The sequence below is a fragment of the Vombatus ursinus genome, unplaced genomic scaffold, assembly GCF_900497805.2.
Source record: "Vombatus ursinus unplaced genomic scaffold, bare-nosed wombat genome assembly UNPS02014793.1, whole genome shotgun sequence".
NCBI lineage: Eukaryota > Metazoa > Chordata > Mammalia > Diprotodontia > Vombatidae > Vombatus > Vombatus ursinus.
This window is the reverse complement of record NW_020954571.1, coordinates 6030232-6052835: the sequence shown is the minus strand read 5'-3', so window position 1 is coordinate 6052835 and position 22604 is coordinate 6030232. Positions and strand designations below refer to the sequence as shown.

Here is a 22604-nt window from a genome sequence, read left to right as displayed (position 1 = left end):
TAGATGGCTGTCTTCCATATGTAAAAGTAATGATGTTGACTTAAAGTAAAACGGGGGCTTTTTAGTCCATATTTTCCTGTCCAGTCCCACATGTCAATTTTAAGTATTTGCAAACTGATTGGTCAGGGTTAAAAGATGTGTATGGTCTCAAAATAAGTTTCTCTCTGTGTGAAGGCTTTTTTTTTCTTTTTCCTTTCCTTTTCTGCCTTCATGATTTAAAAAAATTTTCCTCCAAATCGTTGCATGGAAGTGCAATATGGTATATAGTTGCTGTAGGATCCCCAGGTGGGTGGGGAGTAGGCACAAGAGATCTCCCTGCAAAGCTAACATTTCCTTGGAGGGACCAAACCTCCCACCTTGGCCTGGTCACCATGTCCTTCCTATAGACTGGGCTCAAATTTTCAACATCCTTCACTTTTTCTGCCACCCCAGGTTTTCTCTTTGCTTGTAGCATACAATGCTTACTTACTTTTTTTTAATGTCAAAAAGCAGAAAGTAAGCCTTGTCCAGGTGATGAATCAAAACATCTTCACTGTTTTGTTGTCTCATCTGATCCAGAACAATATCTAGGCTTGTTTCCTTCAACTAGAAAAACATATTTTTAAAAAATCAGCATACGTCCATTACAATGCAAAGCCCTATCACCTTTGTCAATTCCTTTCCTTCACAGAAAGTTTGAATCAGAGAACCAGACTGCACTTAGCGGGGGCTGGGGGAGGGGAGGGGAGGGAACACACATTCATTTATTCATTCATTCACTTCTAAAAGCATCATTGATGACTTATATTCAAGGCCAGTTATTGTATTTCGAAAGTAATTTCTCAAAGAAATTTGAAATTATTCAAGCAGGCAGTGACACTTTGGACCGAAAACACAGCACAAAGCCAGTTATTTGCTTTTTGCCTCTGATAGACATGAGACCATAGACTTTGAAATAGGGGAGATCTTGGAGGTCATCTTTTTCAACTCCCTCATTTTATATTCTCCAAATTCAGTAATTTTTTCCCACCACAGTCTCTGGACTTTGCCACAATCCTTCAACTTCCTTCTCTTTCCTCCTCTGTGACTCCCTTCTTTCATCAGTGAGCTCTTCCCAGAATCTCCATTTTGAGGAAAGGCCTAAATCAGCCATCCTCTGCAACCTGAACTTTGCCATCCTCTCCCCAGATAGGTACCTCCTCTTCCCTTTTTTAAAGCTCCCTTTTATGTGTTATCTTCCCTATTAGAATGTGATGCTTCTTGAAGGGCAAGGACTGTCCTTCTTTCCACTTGTTCTGAGTCCAGTGTTTCCCACAGTGCTTGGAGCATAGTAAGCCCTTAACAAGTATTTGTTGACTTATAGATTTGACACACATAATAAAGGCAAAGATGTAGGCCACAAAGATGGCAGAGAATATCCTTGCCTTATTCACTTAGTTTTATTCTTGCTTAGATTCATTTGCATGGCAGTCTGGAGAAGATCTTAGGAACAAAATAGGCTTGAAATTCCTTCCACGCGGTTCTTATTGGGTATTTCTGGGAGTGTGCTGGTAAGTGTTTGATAACTGGCTGTCCCCTCAAAAAAATGTAAGCATTGACACACTTTTTAAAAATAGCATTTTATTGGGGCAGCTAGGTGGCGCAGTGGATAGAGCACCAGCCCTGGATTCAGGAGGACCTGAGTTCAAATGTGACCTCAGACACATAACACTTACTAACTGTGTGATCCTGGACAGTCACTTAACCTCTTTGCCTAACCAAAACAAAAAAAAAGCATTTTTTTCCCCAATTACATCAAGACCATTTTTAGCAATCATTTTTACAAAATTTTGAGTTCCAATATTTTCTCCCTCCCTCCCCTCCCTTCCTTCACTTCCCTCTTTCTAAAATAGTAAGCAATTTGATACAGGTTATGCATGTGCTATCATGTAGAACATATTTACATATTAGTCACAGTTGTGAAAGATGAAACAGATAAAAAGGAAAAAACACAAAAAAGAATAGAGTGAAAAGTAGTATACTTGTGTATACATTCAGAGTTCATCAGTTCTTTATCTAGATGTGGATAGCATTTTTCTTCATGAGTCCTTTGTACTTGTCTTGGATCATTGTGTTACTGAGAAGAGCTGAGTCATTCATAGTTGATCATCTCACAGTGTTGCTGATACTGTGTACAGTGTTTTCCTGGTTCTGCTCATTTTACTTTGCATTGATTTGTACAAGTCTTTCTAGGTTTTTCTGAAATGTGCCTGTTCATCATTTTTTAAAATCTCTTTTTTTTTCTTTTTGGCTAGGCAATGAGGTTAAGTGACTTGCCCAGGGTCACACACAGCTAGTAAGGGTCAAGTGTCTGAGGCTGGATTAGAACTCAGGTCCTTCTGACTCCAGGGCTAGTGTTCTATACACCGCACCAATCTATCTGCCCCGTTGATCATTTCTTATTGCACAATGGTATTCCATTATTCATATACCACAGCTTGTTCAGCTATTCCCCAATTGATGGGCATTCCTTCAATTTCCAATATTTCACCACCATGAAAAGGGCTGCTATAAATATTTTTGCACACGGAGGTCCTTTTCCTTCATAACTTAACCGCCTCCTACCTTTCCAGTCTTCTTATACCTTGTTCCCTGACACACACTCTTCAATCCAGTAACATTGGCCTCCTGGCTATTCTACCACAAGACATTCCATCTCTCAACTCTGGGCATTTTCTCTAGCTGTCCCTCAGTCCTGGAATACTCTTCTTCCTCTACTCTGACTATTGACCTCTTTGGCTTCCTTGAAGTCCCATCACCTTCTACAGGAAGCCTTTTCCAATCCCTCTCAATGCCAATACCTTCCCTCTGTTAATTATTTCCTATGCTTCCTGTACGTTGCTTGCTTTGTATATATTGGTTTACACGTTGTCTTCTCCATTAGATTGTAAGCTCCTTGAGGACAGGGACTAACTTTTGCCCCTTTTTATATCCTCAGTGCTTAGCGCAGTGCCTAGCACATAGCAGGAGCTTAATAAATATTAACTGATTGATTGAAAACACTTTGCAAACCTTAAAGAGTTATATAAATGCTAGTTATTATTATTATCATCATCATTAGGGACAGATCTTGAGTCCAAAGCAGGAAGAAGAGAAGCAATAGTTAGGAAAACTGAAGTGTATTTTAAGGGTAACAGCTGCTGAAAGATAAGTTATGAGGAAGCCTTTTCACAAGATCTGGGCCATACATTGGGAGCAGGACTGGTAGTACCAGAGACCTGCAGCTCTGGAGTAATGACAGTCAGCTCAAGGGGAAGGGACTGTTCCAAGGAACCCTTTTATGTCCTAGTTAAATTGCTCCTCTCTTTTTCAGTTAGCCAGGTGTGCCAGCTTATCTGTTCTGAATCTCTTGCTCTTAAATGATCTCATTGACCTACTAAAGAACTTTATTGGCGTACATAAGGATAAGGAAGAGATCCTTCCTAATTCCAGTGAACCAAAAGGTTGGTTAGTGGGCACTGATCTGGGAAACTTGAAGTTCTTAGGACAAAGTAGAAGAGCAGTATCATACCACTTATGCCTGTCAGGTGAATTTGGGATTCAGCTATTCCTAGATGTAAATCACAAGCTGGTGGAGAGTGGCAGGCTCAGCCAGAGGATGCATAGGTAAGCTGGATTTCATTTTTCACAGGGAACGGAATAAGCATTTATGAAGTATCTACTATGTGCCAGGCTTTGTGCTCAATGTTTTACAAATATTATCTCATTTAATCCTCAAAACCTACCTAAGAGGTAGGTTATTATCCCCTGATAATAATAATAACAAAATATAATGAACTGACAGCTGCCTTTTTTGGTAGGCTGAGTTATAAGGGAAAGCCACTTCTTTGAGACAAGAGATCTGCAAGAAAGCTGGGCCTTCAGAGGGAGTTTCTCCGTTTGCTGAATCTCCAAATACGCTGGGTGCTCAGCTTGCCTTGCTTGCTGGTGCCATCTGCTGCCTACATAGAGAACCAGTCTAGATCTGCACCTGCATTGCAATGGACTGAAGGGGCGCAAGCTCACTTAACCAGTATGTGTCAGGGTGAACCTTGAACCCTGTTCCTCCTGATGCAAAAGCTGACTCTCAGTCCACTACTCAGTGCCTCAAACACAAAATATATAACAAAAACAATAATGTTGGCATTTATGTAGTACCTACTATGTGCTAGGCATTTTGATAAGCACCCTTTACAGATATTATATCATTTGAATCTCACTACAATTCCAGAAGGTAGGTACTATTATTATCCCTTTTTTACAGTTGAGGAAACTGAGACAGGAAGAGGATAAGTGACTTGTCCAAAGTCCCACATCTAGTAAGTGTCTAAGGCTGGATTTGAACTCAGGTCATCCTGACTCCAGGTCCAGGCTCTATCCACTGCCAAAATTAACAAGGTAATTCCAGGGAAGAGATCAGGAAAAGCCTTATGCCAAAGGTCTAAGCCATACCATTTGCCTAAGGGAAAGAAACATCTACACTGAAGAACTTCTGGATTTTTTAAAAATAAGTTTTTAGTGTAAACTTGATGAAAACTTCACCCTATTTGAAACAATGAATAAACAAAAAAAAACTATACATAAGTAGAACTATTTCTCTTTTAAAATAAAACTTTTAATGAAATTATAGTAACTTATTTACCCAATCTGTTTTTGTCTTTTACAGCTGCGTTCTTATGAAGTTTTGCTACTATTTTTTGTAAAGTTGTGGCTAATGTGTATGTGTATGTGTGTGTGTGGGGGGGTTGTTCTGATCCTCCCTTCCTCATTTTCTTTCAGTTTACATAAATATTCCCATATTCTTCATGCTCCTCATATTTATCATTATTAATGATTATTATTTAGAGTGACACCTTCAAAGGCACAATAGTAAAGGTGCCAGAGTATGAGGACCTTTCTGTTTCAGAGACGGGAAAGCTTAGGCTTGGACAGGATAGATGACTTGCCCACTTTATTCAAATGGCCCCCACAAATGAGTAAGTGTCAGAGCTGGGATTCAAACTCAGGCCATCTTGATACCAACTCCAGTGTTCTTTGGTGCTGCGCTGGACCGATATGGCCATCCAGCTGTAGGGGAGTTAGAGAGGTAGAATTTATCACTATATTTCTACAAAAGCACTTCCCAGAGGACAGGGCCCAAATAGGCTTATTCTCTTTGTTTTGTGTTGTTTTGTTTTGTTTTGTTTTGATTTTTGCTTTTTGGTGAAGCAATCAGGGTTAAGTGACTTGCCCAGGGTCACACAGCTAGTAAGTGTAAAGTGTCTAGGGTCAGATTTGAAGTTGGGTCCTCCTGGCTCCAAGACCGGAGCTCTATCCACTGTGCCAACTAGCTGCCCCCCAAATAGGCTTATTCTAATACTTCTTGGAATTAGAATACTGGGGTTCTACTCTTGCTTCTGTTGCTAATTAGCTTAAATGACTTCCAGAAAGTCAAATTATCTCTCTGGGACATAATTCCTATATCAGTAAAATGGGGGAGTTGTATTAGCTGATCCCTGAGGGTTTTTAGGCTGCAGTAACATGCTATTGTTAAAAGCTTACTGGATTGAGATTCAGAAGGACTGAATTCAAGTCAGCAACTTAATAATTCTCCCAGTTACTACTAGCTATGCAAATTTAGGTACATCACTTAATTTCTTTTGAGACTGAAACATCTCATCTGTAAAATGGACTATCTAATCCACCAATCCACCTAGACCCATCTATACCTGATGCAGAATTCCCTCTCCAATGGTCCCAACAAGGGGTCAACTAACCCTTACTTAAAGATCTCCAATGAGGAGAACACCCTCCTGCTCAAGGCAGCCCGTTTCCCTCCTAAAAACTTTTGAAGGAAGTGAGTGTAGAACAATGAAAAGTGGCTCTGGAATTTGAGAACCTGGGTTCAAATCTTGCTTCTGCTTACTAAGTATGAGATACCAGGCAAGTCATTTAATCTTTTGGGTCCTCAGTCTGCACATCTATAATTGAGGGGGTTGGAGTAGATGACCTCTGGGATCTCTTCTAGCCCTCGGTCTATGAAACAGCGATGCAAGGAAGATACCTCTTGGTCACTTCCAATCGCCGTTTCTAGCTCTCTCTGCTCTCTGGAGCCAAAGATAACAAGTCTAAGCTCTCTTACACATGACGGCTCTCCATGTCTTTGAAGACAGCCATCATCTATCGCGTCTCAGAGATCTTTTGTTTTCCAGGTTCAACAACCTACTTCATCCTCAGACATGAAAACCATGCCCTGCCAACCTTACAGGATTAGTGTGAGGATAAAATTTTTGGTTCACTTAGCGGGTTTCTCTGTATATATATATAAAAAAAAGTATTCCATTAGGTTTCATGAGACTATCACTGAAACCCATCTAATTTCTTTTCCCCTATTAATCAAACAAACTACTATTCATAACTTGTTTTTCTAGCTACTTTTCTCTGCTAGGTAGATAGAGAAGGGAAGGGCCAGGTAACAGGATCAGAGGACCGTAGACCTAGGGCTTAGAGGCACCTTAAAGGTCATCTGACCCCACTCCATTTTACCAGTAAGCAAATAGAGGCCCAGAGAGATTAAGTACTTTGCCCATGGTGGTATGTGGTAGAGCCATTCTGACTTCAGATATAGCCTACACTATGCTGGGCTTCACATTTATTTCTCGTTGTATATTCACGACATAACAATGGCACTAAGGAGGCATGGAGAATAGGGCACTGGACCTGAAGTTGGGAAAATATGAGTTCCTATCTGGTCTGAGACACTTACTAGTGAGTGACCCTGTGCAAGTCACTTAATCTCTGCCTGCCTCAGTTTCCACAACTGTAAAATGGAGATAATAATAGTACCTAACTCATTGAGTTATTGTGAGGATCAAATGAGGCAATACTTTTAAAGTGCCCAGCACATAGTAGGTGTTTAATAAATGTTTGTTCCCTTCTCCTTTCCATTTCAACTCATGGTGTTATCCCTACTTTGAACTACTGGAGCACTTACTGTTGGTGTCACTCTTCTGTTGCTTTGTGTTGTTTAATTATTTCCCTTGTGTATTTCTCTTCTCCTTAAATAAGAGCATAAACTTTTGGAGGGCAAGTTTAGGGTCTAGAACTTCTTTGTCATTGCTCATAGTGCCTTAAGCAAAGTGATTGGTGTATATTAAAATATTTGCATTTTGAAATTAAATCAGTCTCATGGAATCTCATGGAATCCTAGGTACTGTGGCTTGATTACCCCAAATTTAACTCTGGTCAAGATTCTGGAATTTAAGGGTTGAGAGAGCAGACTGTTGAGATCAATACAATTCTTTCAGCCAATCACCCAGGTTCAAAATCTGAGTCACTCTTCCCTTTCCTTCATTATCCAATCCATTGCCGTACCTACAGATTCTATCTTTGTTCTTATTGAATTGCATTAAACTGAATTGGATTGAATCGAATCATAAGTTTAAACCAGGTGTCACATGTTACCAATAATAACTTGGGCATGGAAAGTGCCTTTGAAAACATCATCAAGGACATATATGACCTGAAAAAGGGGTGGGCTGGACATGAAATAACTGGGGTTAGGGATAACTGACACAAGACCTTCAAGCCACTGAGCAAATCCCTTCTGGAGAATGTGTGGCAAGGCAAGGACAAAAATTATAATTTAAGATATGGGGGCAGTTAGGTGGCCCAGTGAATACAGCTCTGGCCTTGGAGTCAGGAGGACCTGAGTTCAAATTTAGCCTCAGACACTTGACTCTTTCTAGCTGTGTGACCCTGGGCAAGTCACTTAACCCTGACTGTCTCATCAAAAAAAAGAAAAAAAAATTATACAATTACACAAGATGAAAAGACAAAGATGGGCTGAAATTTACACTTGTTGGGATTCACTGATAGACTAAAGTTGCTTTTGTGTTCCTGGTCATGTGCCACTAGAGGTAGCTTAATTTTTAAACTGACTTTTTTTTTTCTTTCCCCAGTATGTACTAGAAAAAAAATTTTTTATGTTTGATTTTCCTCTGGAGTGGAAATCTAGCATTATATTAGCTGAATAATAAATGATAATGGTAACTGATACAGTTTCACTTCAGGGGTGCTCATAAATACTGGCCTCTATCCTCTTTTTATGTATATAGGAGGGTAGAATGTGAATTAGTACAAATAATGAATTTCTCCTAATGTAATAACATTTAAATTTGCACTACACATTTCCAATAGACTGGGACCAGTTACTATACTTTACACAATTCTAACTTCCAGTGAATATACACTTCCAACAGAAAGGGTGCCATCGGTCTGTGTGAATGGTTCGACTAAATTTGTCCTCGGTTGTCCTTGCACTTTAATCCTTAAAGGACTTAAGCACTTATTACCTGCAGTCACTGGATATACAAAGATAAAGTGACAGTCCACATTCTGAAGGAACTTGTATTCTAGCTGAGGAGACAATATGCATCTCTATAGATAAGTATAAAATACATACAAGGTAACTTTGGAGGCAAAGGCACTAATAGCTGGGAGGGTGGGGAGTGGCAGGAAAGCCTCCTATAGAAGGTGCTGGATTCTAAGGGGAAGGGGTGTGGAGGGAGAACATGCCAGGTATGAGCACAGCCAGTGTGAAGGAATGGACACAAGAGGATGGAGTCTTGTGTATGAGGAGCCAGGGCTAGATGACGATTTGTCTAGTTGAAATAGTGGGGATTCCTTTTGCATATGGGTTGGACACTGCAATCATTCAAGAGTGATAGAGTTACGGAAGCATTTTCCAAGAAGGGCACATCCAGCAGTTGCAGAAAAAATGAGAGCTAGATAAATCCCTCAAAAGGAGACGTTAGGATGAGGACAAAGCTGTGCGTTGGGACCCAGTAGAGTGTCAGGGAAGTCAACTGAGTTTGTCCTAGACTGAGAGAGAGTTCTGCCTAGACACCAGGTTCAACCCAGAAACTACCACTTTGCTTCCTATTCAGCTTTGGAAGCACCTAAGGAACATAGATCATCCATAGAGCCTTCAGGTGCTACTGGTCAACCTGAGGCAGATGGACAAAACAGTTATCAGGCACTTACGATGTGCCATGAACTGTGCTAAGGAGAATAAATTCAGACCAGTAGCTCTGATGACACCAGGGGTAGAGAGCAGATAAGAGGTCATGGTAAAAGGGTCAGTGCTATTTGGCCAGTGACCAAATTAGCTTATGATGCTTAAAATGTAATGAATAAGGTGAGTTCCCATGGAACAAGACAACCTATGATGTTATGTGTGGTATGAGACCCCCGTGTTTGCTCTATAGAAGGCTTCATGCTGGATTCCACTCTTTGGCGGGCTATAGCACATTTACTATGTTCCCGCATGTGACCTATTATTTGGGTACTATGTGCAACCTTGTTACATGATGCTGTGTGTTACACGTTACAAAGGAATGAATAAATTACAAGCATTTATTGAGTACTTATTATGTGCCAAGCACTGTGCTCTGGAGATACAAATGCAAAAGTGAGACAAGTTTCTATTCTCAACAAGTTTAACTTGTGACTGGGAAGACAATAGAGGAATGGTGGCTAAGGAAGGGAGTTTTGGTCTGGGAAATTTTCACAAAGATGATGAGTGTAATAACAAGGCAGTCCATTGGCACACTCAATCCAGAAGCAATAGTATAAGGATGTGATTACTATTCTCAGAGAAAGAAAGGGGTAGAGGAGGTAGGACAGATACCTACCAAGGTCCCTACTACATGAGCTATGCCGTTTTTTTTCCCTAGGATAATTGTCCTCATGAACTAGTTGGTCCAGGAGACTAAGGCTTGAACTGTTGATATAGCTTCCTAGTTGCCTAAGTACAGAAACTCCTCAGGCTTCACACATGCTGCTTCCTTGGAGGACCATCAGAGCAAATGCCCAAGGCAGAGGAACTAGGTCCAACTGAATCAATGCTGTATCCTTGCTGAATATTCTTTCCATGCTGTTGTTAAATCAACATCCTTTCACTAAATATTAGATGATCTACAAACATCTCATTTGATTCCAATCCCAAGCCTGCACACTGGACTGAAAACCAGAAAAGGAGGTGGGTTGGTCGTGCAGAGATAACAGAAAGACCTGCAGCATGTTAGGTGGCTCTTCTGTGGGACATGTGTGGAAAGAGAGAGTGCAGAACAGCAGAAGATAAAAGCATGGATGGGTTGTGACCTGCACTCACTAGTGAGGCCATGAATCCATCAAAGTGAATTGTCCTTACCCTGCCCACCTCATGGGGTTGTTTTGAGGCAAGTTTGGTAAACCACAATGAGCTCTATGTATGTAAGATAATGTTTTTGTTTTACCTCAGTCTCATAATTGTGTTTATAGCGATACTGCTCTAGTCTCTTCTCAAGATTGATTTCTTCCTGGGTCAGGTGGTTCTGATGGACCTCCCAGAGGTGAAGAGTTGTCTGTAAATACGTGAATAGATCTTGGATCTGTACTTCTGCCTGTCTAGCTGCCTCCTCGAGAGCTTTCTAGAGGAACAAAATAAGAGAATCTGTTATTTGATTGCTTATCAAGAGGAAAGATGGAGAGGAAAAGGGATCTTCTAACCATTTCTTTAATCCTTGACTCTTCCAGCCAAAACAGCATCTGTTCCAAGAACAATAATAATAGATAGGCAGTAATAACAGCTAGCATTAATAGAGAGCTTTAAGGTTTGCCAGGTGTTTTATAAATATTAACTCATATTATTCTCTCAACCACCCACGGGGGTAGGCACTATAATTACTCCCATTTTACAGATGAGGAAAATGAAGCCAACAGAGGATAAGTGACTTGCCCAGGGTCATACATCTAGGAGGTATCTGAAGCTGGATTTGAACTCAGATCTTTCTGTCTCCAGGGCCAGGGCTCTAACTGCTGTGCCACCTAGCTGACCTAGCCATCCAACATTATACAAGTATCCACAAAATATTAAAGCAGGTGGGCAAGAATAGGCAATGTGGCCTGACCCCTCCTACAACCATGTGTTTGGGCTTTTAAGGACTTGGTCAGTGGGCTTACACATCTACTTGTGCTAGTGTATGTAAATCGAATGCTAGCCTAGAAGACTTAGAACAGTCTTGTTTTGTTTTGTTTGTTTGTTTTGCTTTTTTTTGGTGAGGCAATTGGGGTTAAGTGACATGCCCAGGGTCACACAGCTAGTTAAGTGTCAAGTGTCTGAGGTAGCATTTGAACTCAGGTCCTCCTGACTCCAAGGCTGGAGCTCTATGCACTGCGCCAACTAGCTGCCGCTTTTTTGTTTTGTTTTGTTTTGTTTTGCTGGGAACAGTCTTACAACAAGAAAACAAGGGTCAACAGAAACAAATTAGATTTACCAGTAGAAGTCTTAACTGTGTAATTCATTGACCCAGATACACTAACCGGAGCACTTGGCTCTGAAGGATGCTGTCCCTGACAAGCTCTGAGGAAAGGCCTCTCAAACATTGGATGCATCTTCTTACGACTTAACAATAACAATGCCACCTTATTTAATAGGTGAGAAAACTGTGGTCCAGAGAGGTTTAGCCAAAGTCACATAATGAATTTCAGATGACATTTGACATGTGAACTCAATTCCTTTGACTTCAGATCTAGCACTTTCCATAGTATTTAGCCCTGGGCTGGCAAGTGTCCAATAAACATTTGCTGTAAATTAATGAATATGCTTATAAGACCCCCATTTCAGTTCTAGGAAGTAATATTTCCAGAACTGTAACCAAGGTAAAATACCAAGGCCCAGATTTACTGAATGACAGGAAATTTACCCCAAAGTGAGGGAACTTAATGGCCACTGATTTGTACTCTTTAAAGAATGTTCCTTCAGGGCCCACCTCATAGTATGCTACCTGGGGTAAAGGGTCATAACACAAGTACCAAAGAGCTCAAGAACCATAGGGACTGCAGAGAAGCACCCCATCTTCCTCCTTCCCTTCCCACAACTGGGTCACAAAGAAGGTATCACTCTAAACCTCACTATTCTTTTGGGTTTGGTGGTTTTCATTCTGCATTTTTGTACTGTGTTTTCACTATCACAGGCTGGGCAGTACATAAAGTAAGCTAGTCCTTATTTTCCTTGAGGGCAGAATGGGCGTGGGGGGTGAGGGGCTCTTCAATTATTTTAATTATACTCTATTAATTACACAGTTCCTTACACACAGCATATACTCAATAATATTGAAGCTAACCCTACAGAAACATCCAATGCTATTTTTGTTTTGTTTTTTGTTTTTGCTAGGCAATCAGAGTTAAGTGACTTGCCCAATGTCACACAGCTAGTAAGTATCAAGTGTCTGAGGCCAGATTTGAACTCAGGTCCTCCTGACTCCAGGGCTGGAGCTCTATCTACTATGCCACCTAGCTGCCCCCAATGCTATTTTTAAACTGCCTTTTCCTCCACCTCTAGGCCAGGTAAATAAAATGAAGAGACAGCACACTGGGTGATTCCAACTATTTGACTTTCTTGCAATTGGTTGTTCAACAAATTAATTAGCTGCCTCGAGGGAGGTAGTGAACTCCTGTCACTGGAAAGCCACGCCTCAGCTGGATGACCACATCAGGAAAACTCCCGAGAATTCCCTATGTGGAGTGGAAGGTAGGACTGAACTTCCTCTAAGCTTCTGTCTAACATGGAGATTCCAAGGGGCCAGGAACATTCTTTATTACTCACCCCTTAGAGACAGAGCATGAACAAGTAGCTTTCTACCCAGTTATTACAGATCAAGTTCAGGGAATAATAGGAGATATAAGCTTTTCCCATAGAACTTAAAACACATGTGTGTAAAGACTACGCAGCAGGTGAATGAACTGTCTAGAGATTTATTTTGAGTTTCATAACTCGTGTACAGGTAAATGCTATCTCTCAGTTTTTTCCCATCATAGGTGATTATCTTCCAAAGGCCGTAAGCCCAGCTCACGTGACCTATGTCTTCCATGAAGCCATCCCCTATTCCCCATCGGTAATGACCTTCCACTCTGAAACTCACATAGCCAGCTTTGTACTTTTCTGTCATACTTGTCATGTAACAAATGGTGCTTATAGTTATCTGTGTTTATATCTCATTTCCATATGATTCTGTGGAGGGCAGGGACCATGTCTTATATTAACACTGAATCTCACTCAGCACGACAGCCTGCACATAGTAGGTGCTTAAGATACAACCAATTACATGAGGCTCTTTGTGTTCTTCCAGATGCTAGTCACTCCCCCACACCCCTAAAATACCGTGTATTTATTGAGGCTAAGAGTGGAAAAAATGCTAATCAGAGGATTAGATTGATAGTCCCATCAGATCACGAGCTCTTTGAGGTTAGGGACTGTCTTTTGCCTCTTTTTGTATCCCCAGCACAGTGTAGCACAGTGCCTGGCACATAGCAAGCCCTTAATAAATGTTTGTTGACAGACTAACTGAAATGACCACTATGCCACTTACCACCCGTGGACCTCAGGCAAGTCACTTAACCTCTGTGGCCCTCAGTTTCCTCATCTACAAATAAAGCACTGGACTAGATGGTCTCCGAAGTCACTTCCAGCTCTAAATCTATGATATTATAACCCAATTTTGTATATTCTTACATGAGCATATGGAAAGCAATGTGTTGTAATGGGTAGAGCCTACTGGCCTAGAAGTCACTCGTAGTTGGGTTCAAATCCTACCTCTGACACGTATGACTGTGTGACACAGGTAGATTGCAGACAGACTATGGAGGACCTTCAATGTCAGGCTAAAGAATTTAAATGTGATTTCGTAAGTAATGAGGCAGCACTGAAGACTCTAGTAATTCATTTTAGCTGAATAACAACAAACAAAAGGAAATTCAAGTTTAAGCTTTTAAGGAAATCAAGTTTCAGGAAGAGCAAGCTGTGCAACCAGCTGACTCAAATTCTCCAAAAGTCAAAAATTACGTCCGATCCAATTAATAGAATAATAATAACAATAACCCTAACCCTAAATGTAATTTTCTGTGGTACTTTAAGGTTTGCAAAGCACTTTGTAAAACTTACTTTATTTAGTCCTCACTCAATAAAATGGCATGGGGTTGAAGGGAAGGAAGGGAATTCTAGGCCAGGATGATCACTTGGAAAGCTGGCTCATGCTACTTATTTTAAAGAACAGTCATGAGCACTATCTCCTTAGTAACTGGCACACGTCATGTAGTGTTCTTGAATTGTCATTTTTATTATATTAGCTAAGCCTACCCATGAGCAACTGATGTTTTTCCAGTTATTTAGATCTGACTTTATTTGTGTGAAAAGCATTTTGTAATTGTGTTCATATAGTTCCTGGGTTTGTTTTGGCAGGTACACTCCCAAACATTTTATGTCTATGGTAACTTTAAATGGAAGTTTTCTTTCTATCTCTTACTTGTTGGGCTTTGTTAGTAATATGTAGAAATGCTGATGATTTTTGTGGGTTTATTTTATAGCCTGCAACTTTGCTAAAGTTGTTTACTATTTCAAGTAGTTTTTTACTTGATTCTTTAGGATTCTCTAAGTATATCATCATATCATCTGCAAAGAGTGATAGCTTTGTTTCTTCTTTGCCTATTCTAATTCCTTCAATTTCTTTTTCTTCTCTTATTGCTAAAGCTAAGTTTCTAAGTACCATATTGAACAACAGTGGGGAAAATGGACATCCTTGTTTCACCCCTGATCTTACTGGAAATGCTTCTAGCTTATCCCCATTACCCCCCCCCCCCCATATGATGCTTACCCCATTATCCCCATATGATGCTTGCTAATGATTTTAGGTAGAGGCTACTTATCATTTTAAGGAAGACTCCATTTATTCCTATGCTCTCTAGTGTTTTTAATAGGAATGGGTGTTGTATTTTGTCAAAAGTTTTTTCTGCATCTATTGAGATAATCATGGTTTCTGTTAGTTTTGTTGTTGATACGGTCAATTATGCTGATAGCTTTCCTAATACTGAAGCAGCCTTGCATTCCTGGTATAAATCCTACCTGGTGATAGTGTAGTATTCTTGTAATAAGTTGCTATAATCTCTTTGCTAATATTTTATTTAAATTTTTGCATCTATATTTATTAGGGAAATTGGTCTATAATTTTCTTTCTCTGTTTTGGCTCTTCCCGGTTTAGGTATCAGTACCATATTTTTATCATACAAAGAATTTTGTAGAACTCCTTCTTCACCTATTTTCCCAAATAGTCTATATAGTATAAGAATTAATTGTTCTTTAAATGTTTGATAGAATTCACTTGTAAATCCATCTGGCCCTGGAGATTTTTCCCTAGGGAGTTCACTGATGGCTTGTTCAATTTCTTTTTCCGAAATGGGGTTATTTAAGTATTTTATTTCCTCTTGTATTAATCTGAGCAATCTACATTTTTGTAAATATTTATCCATTTCACTAAGATTGTCAACTTTATTGGCATACAGTTGGGCAAAATATCTCCTAAATATTGTTTTAATTTCCTCTTCACTGGTGGTGAATTTATTCTTTTCATTTTTGATACTGGTAATTTGGCTTTCTTCTTTCTTTTTTTTAAATCAAATTAACCAAAGGTTTATCTATTTTATTGTTTTTTTTTTCATAAAACCAGCTCTTAGTTGTACTTATTAGTTCAACACTTTTCTTAATTTCAATCTTATTAATCTCTCCTTTGATTTTCAGTATTTCTAATTTGGTGTTTAATTGAAGATTTTTAATTTGTTCTTTTTCTAGCTTTTTTAGTTGCATGCCCAATTCACTGACCTCCCCTCTCTCTATTTTATTCATGTAAGCATTCAGAGATATAAAACTTCCCCTAAGAACTGCTTTTGCCGCCTCCCATTAGTTTTGGTATGTTGTCTCATTGTTGTCATTCTCTTGGACAAAGTTATTGTTTCTATGACTTCTTGTTTGACCCACTTATTCTTTAGGATTAGATTATTTAGTTTCCAATTATTTTTTAGTCTATCTTTCCATGGCCCTTTATTACATGTAATTGTTATTGCATCATTATCTGAAAAGGATGCATTTAATATCTCTGCCTTTCTGCCTTGGATTGTGAGGTTTTTACACCCTAGTACACGGTCAGTTTTTGTGTAGGTGCATGTATTATTCTTGTCAAAAGAGAATTGAGAGTTGACTTCTCCTTGGATGTGGAAAAGAACCCTTCACAGACTTACACTCATCATTTCCAGTTCACTTTCCACTTGACTCTGGAGGTTTCCTATTATCTGGAAGAAGGAGTGACTTATGGAATATTCTATTTCTTCCAATGGGAAAACTTTCCAGTCCAGTAGTTGTTTCTAAAGAAAAAGACCAAGGTCAAGTTCATGACATTGTAAGCATAATAAATCTTTGAGAGGGCAGAATACTTTAGAAATACTTAAAATACCAACTATCTCTTCCTAAGAAATCCTAGAAGGAAAAGTACAGCAGGGCAGCTAGGTGGCACAATGGATAGAGTACTGGCCTTGGATTCAGGAGGACCTGAGTTCAAATGTGACTGAGACACATAACACTTACTAGCTGGGTGACCCTGGGCAAGTCACTTAACCCCATTGCCTAACCAAAAAAAAAAGTATATGGATAAAAGGGAAATGTGTCAACTGCCCTTTGGATAATATACAAAAGTTATAAGAAACACTTTATCCTCTTTTCTCTCCTTCACGTGGTTTCTGGGATTACTGTTCATACACACCCATGTATACGTTGTACATACGTTCAGAAGTGTGCTGGTGTCAGCTTGAATAGACTCCTGACAGTCAATTAGTAACTTGTGAGTGGGAGCACTTACACTTTGGAAAATGACAGATGCTACAAATCAGGGCTTGTTTTATTGTTTTGTTGATCATCTAGACTTGAGAAAGTATTAGGGAAAATGTTAATGCAGATTAAACGTAAAAGTGTGCTGTGCATATTTTTTTTTCCTGGAGAGCCAGTTATTAAACACTTACTAGCACACTACTACATGTAACTAAATTGGTGCATATTTATAGATCAAGATTAAGGCTCAGACCTGTGATTTCATTAGTGCTGGGGTGAGGAAACTCCCTTTATTAATGTTTGTTTATAATTTATAGTCTTAGATTACGTAGACCACTGAGAAGTGACTTGCTCAGGGTCAAATGCAAAGACTCCAATGCAGGTCTTCCTAATTTCAATACCATCTCTCAATACACCATCCATATTTGTGTGTGTGTGTGTGTGTGTGTGTGTGTGTATGCATGTAGGTATGTATGTATGTATATATACTAATATATACTATATATGTATAGTTCCTTTATGTTTTGCAAAAAAAAAATTTGTTTTTCAGATTACCAAAAAAGGACACTTTTTAACTTTTCAAGTTGCCCCTGGGTTCCAGCTAGTTGCAATCATTCTGAAGGTATTTAGCTTTTTTTAGTTCAGATTTGAGGATGTAATCACCCTTCAGTGAATGTTTTATTTTACCAGGTGTATGTTGCATTACCCTTCTGAGTTGTTTTATCTTAATTTGATCATATTTTATCTTTCTGTACTTGCATTAATGTTGGCAAATGTCACAACACCCTAAGAATACTGCCCCTCTAAGAACTCTCCAAGTTGAGGAAGGCTCTCTGGAGTCACTACCTTGCACTGTTCCACAAAGTCCATACACTCCTGCCAATTTTCTTCATTCCGAAGGCGAATCTTCTTCATGCTCTCCCCAATGCAGTAATCTTCATAAACAAAAGGGATAAAGATCCAAGTCAGTTTGACAGCCAGAAGGGCAAGCATTTCTGCCACTCAGAAAACTCACTTGCTGCCATTCTCAGTTACTGTGACCGTCATTCCGGAAAGACAAACTGAGTAAGCTGACAATTCTAAGTATACCATAGAGCTAGAAGGGTTCTCTAATGAACATGTCCATTCTTTTGTCTTTCAAGTGGATTAGGTTTGCATTGTCTCCAGTACAAGTGTATGCTACATCGGAATGCCTTGACCAAGACTGTTTTATCCCCAATGTCACTAATATTTAATACTTTACAACTAAGCCCTGCTTAGTTTTGTGAGACTCCAGCTGCAATGTCATTTAGCCAAATACCTATTTATAAAAACTTGTTTAATGGAACTGAGCAAAGCAAAGAAAGTGTGTGGGAGACAAAGCTGGAAATAGAGGGAGGGTCTCAATTGTGGAGGATGCTGAACACTAGGCTAAGGAGTTTAGAAAGTATTTGGTAGGCAAAAGGGAACTGAGTATGTGGAATATGGGGGGGTATGGGAAGAGAAGGAAAAGGAGGAAAGTGAGAACATGATCAGACCTGCCCACATTTTACTCTGGTAGAGATGGCAAGATGGCACTAGAACAGTTAGAAGATCTGTGTTTGAGATCCAGCTCTGCCTCTTCCCAGCTAGATGAACTCAAGCATACCACTTCATGTCTCTGGGGGTCAGCTTCATGTTACGTCAAATGAAGGGTGTGGTCTCAATGACCTCTACACTCCCTTACTGTTCTAATAGTCTAAGACAAAAGTCAGGGATTCTTTTTAGGAAACCACTGCTATTGTCCAGGTAAAAGGTGATGGGGGTGGGGTGTCAAGATGAGGGTGGCAGCAGCAGGGATGGAAAGAGGAGGGAAAGATGTGAGAGATATTACTTTAAGAATAATTCAGTCTGTGAAGTGAGCAGAACCAGCAGCACAATGTCCACAGTAACAGCAACATTGTGCGATGATTGACTTTGTTAGACTTAGCTCTTCTGAGCAATGCAAGGACCTAGGACAATTCCAAAAGATTCATGATGCTATCTACATCCAGAGAAATAACTATGGAGTCTGGATACAGATCGACGTATATGATTTTCTCTCTTTTTTTTTTCTTTCTCATGGTTTTTCCCTTTTGTTCTGATTTTTCTTTCACAACATGACTGATGTGGAAATATGTTCAATATGATTGTACATGTATAAATTATATCAGGTTGCATGCCCTCTTGGGGAGGGGGAAGGGAAGGGAAAGAAAAAAATTTGGACCTCAAAATCTTATAAAAGTGAATGTTGAAAACTATCTTCACATGTAATTAGAAAAAAAAATACTATTAAGTGGGGGAAAAAAGAATAATTCATCCTTCAAGTATCAGTGATTGTGTCATTATGAGCAATCCCTCCATGGATTCAGGTTATAAACCTTCCGTGCCTTAGGAGACGTTTTCCCTGAGTTTCTGTGTCCAAACAAATTCATCACCCCATGGGCCACTTGAGAATGAGATGCTCCAAAAATGACTAGGTTTCAGAAAACAGCCACATGCAGTTTTCCTATAAGTAAATCAGGCCTTTCCTTGAAGTTTAACCCTTACAGAGGTTATTCCGCCTTAAAGAACCTGAGGTCACTTACATGCTATGATGTGGCATCAGGGGACTTCTTTAGCAGAAGGTTAGAGATATTATACATTTGAAATTGACAAATTTAATTCATATAGAGTGTGCTCAATAAATAATTCTTGGAAGAATAAAAAGAATGAATTAGCTGATCATTAATATGGAATACAATTAGGGGTGTGCTGATGCCAGCCTAAATATTCAGTGTGAGCATTCATGTCTCTGAATTCAGCAAATGCAACAAACAGGGGCATGATTTATTGATTGTCTAGACTTAAGAAAATGATGGAGAACCTGTTAATAAGGCAGATCAAACCTACCTCCCCCCCTTCCCCCGGAAAGCTGGTTGTTAAGCACTTACCAGTATACTTCTAAATGTAACTCAAGTTTTATCCCAGTGGACCTTGGACAAGTTACAGAATTAGTTTAAAGCAAAACAGAGACCTTTGCCAATTATATTTTATTTACTTCATCAAAGGCTGGTAGGGAAGAATTTAACAACTATTCATCTAAATTAGCTCAATTTCTCTCCCAGGTTCTAAAACCTGAAGTCATCTTTCAAGCATTTGCACAAATTGAAGCTACAAAAACCACAAGATCCTATTGGTTTTCCTTAATTTGATTCAATTCAACAAACATTTATTAAGTGCCTTCTATGTACAAAATTGTCACTGTCCTCAAAGAGCTTATATTCTATATTTCTTATAAATACCTGTCGGTCTCTTCTATCTTCCTTACCCTTGATCTCTATTCCCACTGCCCCTCCTTAGTCCAGGCCCTCAGAGCCTCATGTCCAAAGGACTGTTACCGGTCTTCTACCTGGTCTCCCTGATTCCAGTCTCTCTTTACTAGAAACCATCCTGTACACCAGTGTCTAGTTTATGTTTCTATTACCAAACTTTGACCATGCTTCTGTCAAGTTCCAAAGCCTTTTGCATCCACAGCATAAACTCTGTTCCCTGGTTTTCAAGACTAATATGATCTGGATTCACCTTATCTACCCAGTATTATTTTTTGCTGTCCTTAAATAGGAAACCTCCAGTGCAGCTGGCCAAATCTCCTTCCATGAACTTTCCATAACCATTGATACCACCCTACTCTAGCTTATCTCATTGGTTTTCCTTGGGATGATCCACCAAATCAAATTGTACATATTCAGATCCAGTTTGAGTCTCACCTCACCTTCCTTGATTGTTCTACCCTTCTCTGATCTCTCTGTGTATCTCTCTGTCTCTTTCTAAGTTTTAGTGGTGCCTATTGTTTTTACATCACAGTCCGTTCCAGATAGGAACTGCTCCCTCTCTCCCCACTCCCAAGCTTTTTCTTATAATAGAAAAACAATTAAGCAAAACCAATAGACACATCAATTGTATGGAATGTTCTACACCCATAGTCCTCCACCTATCCAATAAAAGAAAGGAGATGCATTTCCTCATATCTTCTCCAATTTGCCTCTCCCGATCTCCATCTCTTGAAATATTTGTAGCCTATGCCACAGGGAGAGGCACAATGATAGGTAGTTGTGATTAGATAGAATGTAAGCTTCTACTTAGGGTGGTGGGTAATGGTAAGAACTAGTGTGTGACTATCCAATGGGTGAAGTGAAGCAGGAGGTCCTATGATTTAAGAAGACTGCAGAAGCAGAATAGGGAGTTTGAGGGGGCATCAATGTGAACATGTAAAAGTGGAGGAGGAGAGGAAAATGGGAAGCCAGTTCCTGCACTATTTGATAAAGGAGACAGATGATCTAGGGTGGAGGAGGTGGTCAGAATTTTGCAGCCACCATAATTTGGATTGAGTGGAAATTTTTGATTTGAGTAGACTCAAATTTTGATTGCTGAATGATAGAGATAAAGGGAGAGTCTGGAAGTAGCAGAGGTAATCAAGAGTTTTCTGATTTTCCCTTTGGGATCAGTATGTCAGAAGGTAGAGCCAGTGCTGGAGAGAATGACTTGGAATGTAGCATCATCAGGGGAGCCAGGGCTAGTGAGGACTGCTAGATAGGAGTGTTAGACAAAGAAATCCAGTACAGAGGAGAGTTTATTCATTATGGAACAGGAATTCCAAAGAGCATAGTGAAAAGGGTAGTCAGGGAAGATGGCAGAGTAGGTCAGAAAATTTCAAGTTCTCAAGATTTTCCTCCACAAAAGAGATAAAATAGAGCCTCTGGGAGAACACAGAGCAAGAATAGGGGCAGAAGAGGGGTCCTCCTGGGACAACTGGAGAAGATCTGAAGAAAAAATGCTGGACAAGATTTCCTGCTAGTGAAAAGTAAACATGTCCAGGCTAGGTTCTGCTTCAACAACAAGTGGCAAGCCCTGGGTTAGCAAGGTCGGGAGGCTGCCTCAGCCCAGCCACAGGAACTTTCACCCCCAGGACAGTGAGGGGAGTTGGGCATCTGACCTGGGGAAGATCGAAGGAACCTTTGCTGACAAGGAATGCCAGACCCAGCTGTGCTGTGGAGACCTGGTGGGGGTGAGAAGGAACCAGCACACACCAGTGAGTGCAGAAGCAGTGGGGTGGGCACGCCTCTGCTGTGGGCACTTACAGGGGGCTGGAGGTCTCGGTTTGAGTTCAAGGTCAGAATGATGAACTGGAGGCAGCTAGGTGGCGCAGTGGATAGAGCACTGGCCATGGAGTCAGGAGGACCTGAGTTCAAATCTAGCCTCAGACACATGATACTCACTAGCTGTGTGACCCTGGGCAACTCACTTAACCCCATTGCCTAGTCAAAAAACGAAACAAAACAAAACAGAACGATGAATTGAAGAAGATTAGAGGCACCATCCCCCATACCCTAGGACTAGAGGTGATTATAAAAACTAAGTTATTACCCCCAAAAAATGCACAGGCAAGGAGAAAGAATCCAACCATAAAGAACTATTACAGGAATAGAGAAAATCAGGGTTTGTCTTCAGAGGAGGATACTGAAGCAAAGAAATCCTCTTCTACACCAAAGAGTAATGTCAAATGGTCACCTGCCCAAAAAGAACTCAGTGAAGAACTTAAAAAAGACTTTAAAAATCAAATGAGAGAGACTGAAGAAAAACTAAAAAGAAAAATAAGAATAATACAAGAAAAACAAGATTATGAAAAGAAAGTCAACCAATTAGAAAAAGAGATCCAGAATCTTAAGGAAGAAAATGACTTCTTGAAAATAAGAGTTGGTCGGGACAGCTAGGTGGCACAATAGATAGAGCACTGGCCCTGAAGTCAGGAGGACCTGAGTTCAAATCCGACCTCAGACCAAACACTTGACACTTACTAGCTGTGTGACCTTAGGCAAGTCACTTAACTCCAATTCCCTAAAAAAAAAAAAGAAAAGAAAAGAAAAGAAAATGAGAATTGGTCAAGAGGAAGCCAGCG

At 39.9% G+C, this 22604-nt stretch overlaps 1 protein-coding gene across 1 annotated transcript in view; it reads right to left on the bottom strand.

Moving 5' to 3' along the window:
• CCDC180 (coiled-coil domain containing 180) overlaps positions 1-22604 on the bottom strand; it is a 118582-nt gene that overhangs the window by 68306 nt on the left and 27672 nt on the right. Inside the window, exons 12-15 of the mRNA XM_027869669.1 lie at positions 17516-17604; positions 16087-16209; positions 10275-10448; positions 470-585 (exon numbers count right to left, since the gene is read on the bottom strand). Of these exons, the coding sequence (XP_027725470.1) occupies positions 470-585; positions 10275-10448; positions 16087-16209; positions 17516-17604 (502 nt within the window). The remainder of the gene's footprint in view (positions 1-469; positions 586-10274; positions 10449-16086; positions 16210-17515; positions 17605-22604) is intronic.